The 7493-nt window shown below is 46.8% G+C and overlaps 2 protein-coding genes across 2 annotated transcripts in view; one reads left to right on the forward strand and one right to left on the reverse strand.

Annotated features, from left to right (window-relative positions):
• Positions 1 to 823: 823 nt before the first annotated feature.
• zbtb14 (zinc finger and BTB domain containing 14) lies at positions 824 to 7385 on the reverse strand. Its single transcript, XM_079755094.1, has 10 exons — positions 7246 to 7385; positions 4841 to 5030; positions 4343 to 4513; positions 3593 to 3688; positions 3342 to 3479; positions 2833 to 3074; positions 2351 to 2436; positions 2111 to 2250; positions 1902 to 1997; positions 824 to 1298 (listed from the first exon to the last, which is right to left on the reverse strand). The coding sequence occupies exons 2-10, from the start codon at positions 5027 to 5029 to the stop codon at positions 1146 to 1148; spliced, it is 1311 nt and encodes a 436-aa protein (XP_079611220.1). The 5' UTR covers position 5030; positions 7246 to 7385; the 3' UTR covers positions 824 to 1145.
• Positions 6899 to 7493, forward strand: part of epb41l3a (erythrocyte membrane protein band 4.1-like 3a) — a gene marked incomplete at both ends in the record, with an annotated part of 23218 nt that continues 22623 nt past the window's right edge. Inside the window, one exon of the mRNA XM_079754650.1 lies at positions 6899 to 6904. Coding sequence (XP_079610776.1) covers positions 6899 to 6904 — 6 coding nt within the window. The remainder of the gene's footprint in view (positions 6905 to 7493) is intronic.

Genomic DNA, 7493 nt, shown 5'->3' on the forward strand with positions numbered 1-7493 from the left:
ACTTGATGGGGTCATCGTATCGTTCACCCTGTTATGCCGAACTTTATAAAGGTCTTGACATCACTAATATAATTATTAGTATTATTAATAACGTTTAATTGTTACAAGAACAACGCTAAAGAACGAAATTAAACATATTTTATAAATGATTTGAAGTGTGCGGCTAAATTGAATGATCAATTAATCTATATTTCATCATACATCTATAAATAACAGAGATCGATGAAGCAGGGATGAATTAAGCCTTCCACACTCTCAATGTTAAAAATCGTTTATAATGTGAAGATTCATAGTACATAAAAATGATTGAATGTCCAGAGAAACTACAAAATAGATCTTCATGAGCCGTCCCACCGAGGTCACGCGGAGGTCCAACAGAGGTCAGTCTCCCCCTCTGGAAAAGTTCAAAATTAATTTTAACTTCAGAGTTCATTGTTTCCATGGAGACGCCTGGGGGTCCTGTTACTGCGGAGACGCCCTGGGGTTACCATGGAGATGAGAGGATGTCGATCATACAGGTCTTCCCCGCCGGTCACCGTGACAACGCCCCGTCACCCTCGTGACGGGGCGGTGACACAGCGGTTTAAAGGTTTCTACCGGTAGCCTAGCAACAGCACAATCATCACTTCAGTCAGTGTGCGAGGGTCCTGGTTCCGGTGGTCCGGTCCGGTGGGTGAGGTGGTCTTCTGGTTCTGGAGGTGGGGTTCTGGTGTTGTGGTTCTGGTGGTCTTGTCTGGGGGGGGTGGTTCTGGTGGTCTTGTCTGGGGGGGGTGGTTCTGGTGGTGTGGTTCTGGTGGTCTTGTCTGGGGGTGTGGTTCTGTGGCTCTGGAGGGGTGTGTGGTTCTTTGGGTCTTGGGGGTGGTGTGGTTCTGGGGGTTTGGGGGGGTGGTGTGGTTCTGGGGGTCTGGTGTGGTTCTGGGGGTCTGGGGGGAGGCGTGGTTCTGGGGTTCTGGTCTGGGGGTGTGGCTCTGGTCTGGAGGTCGGGGGTCTCAGGTCTGGGGGGCGGTCTGGTTCTGGGGGTCTGGGGGGTTGGTTCTGTGTGTCTGGTTCTGGGGGGGTGGTTCTTGGGGTCGGGGGTCTCAGGTCCGGGGGGTGGTCTGGTCTAGGGGTGTGGTTCTGGGGGTCTCAGGTCTTGGGGTGGTCTGCTAGGAACAGGCGATGTTGTCTAGCTGGTGCTCGGCCTCAGCAGCCATGGCGGCGGCCTGCAGGGTCTCCGTCTCCGTCTGCAGCCCCCCCGACGACGACAGCTGCTTCCTCTCACTGTGCATGTTGTTCTCATGGCGCTTCAGGTCCGACGCCTGCACACACACACACACACACACACACACACACACCTTAGTAACCTAGCAAAGTAATTTAGTAGTAGTAGTAGTAGTAGTAACTTAGTAGACCAAAAATAGTAATATAGTAGTAGGAGTAGTAGGCAGTACCTAGTATAGTGGTACCTTAGTGAACCTAGTATAGTATTATAGTGGTGGTTTAGTAGGAGTACTACAGTAGTGGTGTCTTGTACCTAGTACAGTGATTCAGTAGTATAGTGGTACCTTAGTGAACCTAGTATAGTAGTATTATAGTGGTGGTTTAGTAGGAGTACTACAGTAGTGGTGTCTTGTACCTAGTACAGTGGTTCAGTAGTATAGTGGTACCTTAGTGAACCTAGTATAGTAGTATTATAGTGGTGGTTTAGTAGGAGTACTACAGTAGTGGTGTCTTGTACCTAGTACAGTGATCAGTAGTATAGTGGTACCTTAGTGAACCTAGTATAGTAGTATTATAGTGGTGGTATCTTGTACCTAGTACAGTGATTCAGTAGTATAGTGGTACCTTAGTGAACCTAGTATAGTAGTATTATAGTGGTGGTATCTTGTACCTAGTACAGTGATTCAGTAGTATAGTGGTACCTTAGCGAAGGCCTTCGTGCAGGAGGAGCAGACGAATGGCTTCTCTCCACGATGCCTCCTCTCGTGGTCCTTCAGGTGGGACTTGTGCTTAAAGGCCTGGAGGGAGGGCCACAGAGTCAGACTGATGTAGAAGAACAAGAACAAGAAGAACTAGAACTAGGGAGAAGAACAAGAACAAGTCTGAGGAGGAAGAGGAAGGGAGGTGCCACCTTGTCACACATCTGACAGGCGAAAGGCCTCTCGTTGCTATGGACGCGCTCGTGTTTCTTCAGGTCCGGCGCTCTGATGAAGGACTTCCCACAGACGTCACAGCGGTACGGTTTGAACCCAGTGTGGATCTTGAGATGTTCTGGAACACACAAAGAGCATGAATAAAGTAGTGGATATGAGATTGTTATCATGTGATTACCTTTCAGATGGGTGCGGTCATGTTATGGTCATGTGATTACCTTTCAGGTGGGCGTGGGTGGTGAAGGCTTTGCTGCAGATCTCGCAGACGAAGGGTCTATCGGCTGAGTGGAGCTTTTCATGTTTCCTGAGGATGGTGAGAACACATTTTAGAAGACTGAAAAAAATGATGTAACCTTTTAATAAACCATTGCACACATTTAAACACACATTTAGAAAGGTCAAGGTAGCCATTAACTCAGCAAATGTCATTTAAATCATACTTTAAGGGGATAAAACAAACATCAGAACACTCATGAGAGCATGAACTGCCATGGCTTTTGACCGTCAGAACACATTGTTGCACCGGCCACTAGGGGGGGCTGATAGTCAGTTGAAGCTAAACGGTAGTCGAGCGTTTGGCTACTAGGTATACTGTTAGAAAAAGAGTGTGTTTAGCTGTTAGTTAGCTCGCTGGTTAGCTCGCCGGTTAGCTCGCTGGTTAGCTTATTGGTAAGCTTGTAGGTTAGCGCTGGTTAGCTACCTGAGCCGGTTCTCGTCCAGGAAGGTCTTCCCACACACATGGCAGGCGAGCTGCTCTCGGTGTCCGTACAGTAGATATTCAAACTTCATGTCCGTCGTGGCCGTCGACCAACCGGGAGCCTGCCCATCCTTCACCTCCCCCATGCTGTCGGCGAATGACAGCGTCTGGGTGGTGTGATGCTCCGCCCCTAACTCTTTAGGCTCCGTCTCCATCTCTGACCCATCCTGGTCATAACAGGAAACCTAAGAGACAAGGAGGAGAGGAGGTCATACCAAGGCACCAAGGAGATGAGGAGAGGAGACAGGGTCACAACAAGGCACCAAGGAGATGAGGAGAGGAGGCAAGGTCACAACTAGACACCAAGGAGATGACAAGAGGAGGCCATAACAAGACACCAAGGAGATGAGGAGAGGAGGCAAGGTCATAACGAGACACCAAGGAGAGATGATAGGAGTGTACAGTGCGGCCCCTCTCGATAGGTGTGTGTGTGTGTGTGTGTGTGTGTGTACCTTGTGTACATCCTCTGTGGCAAGCTCTTTCAGAATAAGAGCCTCTTGGACGCGCAGAGCAGAGTTGGGAGATTTCTCTAGCTCCTGATTGGCTGAGGAGTCCAGGTCATCAGTGGTAGACGGTTCATCACCAAGAACCTGCACCCGACACACACACACTCACTGTAGTGTGTGTGTGTGTGTGTGTGTGTGTGTGTGTGTGTGTGTGTGTGTGTGTGTGTGTGTGTGTGCGTGTGTGTGTGTGTGTGTACCTCTGCATCGGGAGGTAGCTGAGCTTCAGGGGGGAGGGCCATCTTAACGATGTCATACGGGAACTTATCTTTCTCCTCTGACGTCACATCTCGTTTCTGGAGGACGTATTTAGCCGTTACACCAAGTTCCCCACACAAACACATGCACACATCAACTGCATCCGAACCAGTCGACTGATTTCTGATCTACTATCAGTACACAAGCCAACAAAAGGTTAATGGTTACCGGTTGTGTGAGCTATTCAGTGACCTTTTATATGTGACCTGTTTAAGGTGTGTGAGCGTGTTACCTGTTAAAGGTGTGTGTGTCTGTTTGTGTGTGTGTCCTGTTAAAGGTGTGTGTGTGTGTGTGTGTGACATTTTGAAGTTGTGTGTGTGTGTCATGTTACAGGTATGTCTGTGTGTGTGTTACCTGTTAAAGGTGTGTGTGTCTGTTTGTGTGTGTGTGTCCTGTTAAAGGTGTGTGTGTGTGTGTGTGTGACATTTTGCAGTTGTGTGTGTGTCATGTTACAGGTATGTCTGTGTGTGTGTTACCTGTTAAAGGTGTGTGTGTCTGTTTGTGTGTGTGTGTCCTGTTAAAGGTGTGTGTGTGTGTGTGTGTGTGTGTGACATTTTGCAGTTGTGTGTGTGTCATGTTACAGGTATGTCTGTTTGTGTGTTACCTGTCAAAGGTGTGTGACCTGTTGAAGGTGTGGGTGAGCCCTATTAAAAGTATGTCAGCGTGTGTGTGTGCGTGTGCGTGAGACCGACCTGGGAGCAGAGCTTGTCCAGGAAGCGGATCCCGAGGATCTGCCCGGAGGACATCATGAGGTTGACGTCCCTCTTCTTGATGGAGATCTTGGAGGTGTACATGTAGTTCAGTACCTCCTCGAAGATGTCCGAGCGGATGAAGTCGATCTCGATCACCGACGAGTTGTCCACCTGGTGTGACACACACACACACGCAGGAATCAGTGTGTGCGTCATAGTACGGAGTAGTGCGCGCGAGGATGATAAAGTGTTACTCCATGGATTGAGTATGGAGTATGAGGATGATGATGACGACATGTTACTCCAGAGTGAGTATGATGATGCTGAGAAGGTCATCACACCATGCGGCGAGGACGCATGGTGTGAGTATGGAGGAGGATGATGAAGACTACACGTTACTCAAGGATGTGAGTGAGGGATGAGGATGAGGTAATACTCCGTGGTGGGAGTATGGAGGATGAGGATGATGATGATGAGGTCATACCCCAGGGTGCGTACCTCGTGTTTCTTGAAGAGTTTCTTGAAGTAGTTGGAGCAGGCGGCGAGGACGCAGCGATGCGCGCGGAACTTGACGTCCTCCACCACCACGGCGATGTCGCAGTGCTCGCCCTCCAGCCGCTGCTCGTTCAGCAGCTTCAGGAACACACTCTTATGGTCCTCGTCCACGTACTTTACCGTCTCCGCCATCCTGCACACACCGCCGTACCACTTTTTACTATATTCTACTGTCTTACTACAGTCAGACTAAATACCGTAGAACTACAGTCTCAATACAGTACTGCTTCTGTCTAACTAACGTCAAACTAAATACCGTAGAACTACAGTCTCAATACAGTACTACTTCTGTCTAACTAACGTCAAACTAAATACCGTATAACTACAGTCTCAATACAGTACTACTTCTGTCTAACTAACGTCAAACTAAATACCGTAGAACTACAGTCTCAATACAGTACTGCTACTGTCTAACTAACGTCAAATTAAATACAATATGACTAATACAGTCACAATACACTATTCTACTATCTAACTACTGTCAGACGAAATACAGTCACAATACAGTATTCTACTATCTAACTACTGTCCAACTAGATACAGTTTTAACTACACTCTCACTCAAGTATTCTACTGGCTAACTAGTTGAACTAAATACAGTCTACCTACAGTCCAACTAACTACTGTATTACTAACTAGACAGTAACTACAGTAGTCTCAAACAGTATAATAACAGTATTACTACTGTGCAACTACAGCCTAACTAAATACAGTACAACTACAGTCAAACTAAATACAGTATAATTAGACTCACTCCAGTATTACTTCTGTCTAACTTGAGTCAAACTAAATACAGTAGAACTACAGTCGGCCCAACTTACTAGTTTAAATACTGCCTAGCTAGTCCAACTGACTACCATACAACTACTACTGTTGAACTACAGTCCAGCTCACTACAGTATAACTAATATGTAGCTACAGTCCTACTTACTACAGTTGAACTACTATCTAGGGGCCGTGGTTCTTCTGTGAATGGAAGGAATGTATGAATGGAGGGGGCAGAGGAGGAGGGGACTTCTTTTGGTTAACTGATGTGGCTAGTTAACTTTAACATGTCACGGCCCTCTCACTCTGCCTGGTAGTAACACCTAGCCAACCTAAAACCGACCTAGGCCACTTACAACTGATGTAACCGACCTAAAACGGATGTAGCAAATTTAAAACTGATGTAGCCCACCATAAAACTGTACAGATTGCTAATTTAAAACTGAACCAGCTGGTTTATTTAAAACTGAAGTGCTCGCTCACAAAAAATTGGAAAGGGCTAGCTAACTTAAATTAAATTTCACTAGTTAATATAACTATCTACAGATAATACTAATCCCCCGCTTTTAATACTAGTCCTACAGCCAATACAACTATTCATACAGCTAATAAGACTAGTCTGACTGATAAAAATACCAGTCCTACAGCTAGTACTACTATACTATAAGTCATAGAGCTAATAATATTAGGTATTACAGCTAATACTAGCCTCACAGCTACTAATAGTAGTACTACATCTAATGATAGCATCCTACAGCTAACAATACCAATTAGCTAGTAATAGTCATGCAGCTAATAATACTAGTCATACAACTAGTAATGCTAGACCTACAGTTAGTAATACTAGTCCTACTGCTAGTAATACAGCTAGCAATACTATTCATACAGCTAGTAATACTAGGCCTACAGCCTACTAGTCCTAGTGATAATAGATCTTATAATAGTAAGCATACAGCTAGCTATACTAGTTCCAGTGGTGACACAGTACGACTCATGCATCTTAATTTACCATTCATCCACGTTTTGTATATAGACACACATATAAATATACACATGATATATCTTTTTTTTAATTTTTTTAAAGAGAGACCCTTTTAACAGGTATAGCTCTATGTATCTAATTGAGTGTATGTCTATATCTAATACATGTAAGGGGTCGTTGGGCTGGTTACTTTACACACTGGTTCTCTCCAACATGGCGACGCCGACTAACTCGTCCTTATATATTATACCAAGATGGCGGTAAGCCAACATTTAGTGTGCTCCAGTGGGTTAGTGGATCCAGTGGAACGCAGACCTGTAGATACTGGGCTTCCGTTCCATTCACCCCTAACGGCTTTAAGACCCAGCCAGATGCAGAGGCAACTACACAGTAGCGCTCGGGACCGGGCACCAGCAGCTCGCGGTTCAGCAGCTCTTTATATAGCGGCTACAGGGCACGCGAGCAGCGCCGCCGCGGCCTCGGTAACGAGAGAAGCTCGAGCAGCCATGAACGACCGCGGCTCGAGAGCGCGCAGCATCCCGGGAACCGGGTTGAAATAACGCGCAGAGACAACGCCGGAGAGCCCGCGTGGGTTCCTTACCTCCAGACCGGCGGTGTGATTAACGTTCGGAGGGTTTTTTGATCGCGAGCGTCTGTGAAATAAGAAATCCACGAGTCTTGTTGTTATGCTGAGCACGAGCATACAGCTGAAGGCCGCGCTTTGCGCTAGCACGTCATGCGCAGGAGCACGCACACAAGAACGCCAATTGGTCATGCGCGTACGTCGCTGTACGTCATGAATCCGGGCCGCGCTACGCTGGTGGCGTAACCGCGTTGTTTGGACGGTCG

Source organism: Pollachius pollachius (assembly GCF_949987615.1).
Source record: "Pollachius pollachius genome assembly, chromosome: 17".
NCBI lineage: Eukaryota > Metazoa > Chordata > Actinopteri > Gadiformes > Gadidae > Pollachius > Pollachius pollachius.

Excerpts from the sequence above, each read along its gene's own strand:
- zbtb14 (XM_079755094.1), bottom strand. The coding sequence starts at position 5,029 with ATGGCGGAGACGGTAAAGTACGTGGACGAGGACCATAAGAGTGTGTTC. Across the intron at positions 4,514-4,840 it reads AACTCTTCAAGAAACACGAG|GTGGACAACTCGTCGGTGAT; the intron begins GTACGCACCCTG and ends GTGTCACACCAG. Across the intron at positions 2,437-2,832 it reads CTGGACGAGAACCGGCTCAG|GAAACATGAAAAGCTCCACT; the intron begins GTAGCTAACCAG and ends CACCATCCTCAG.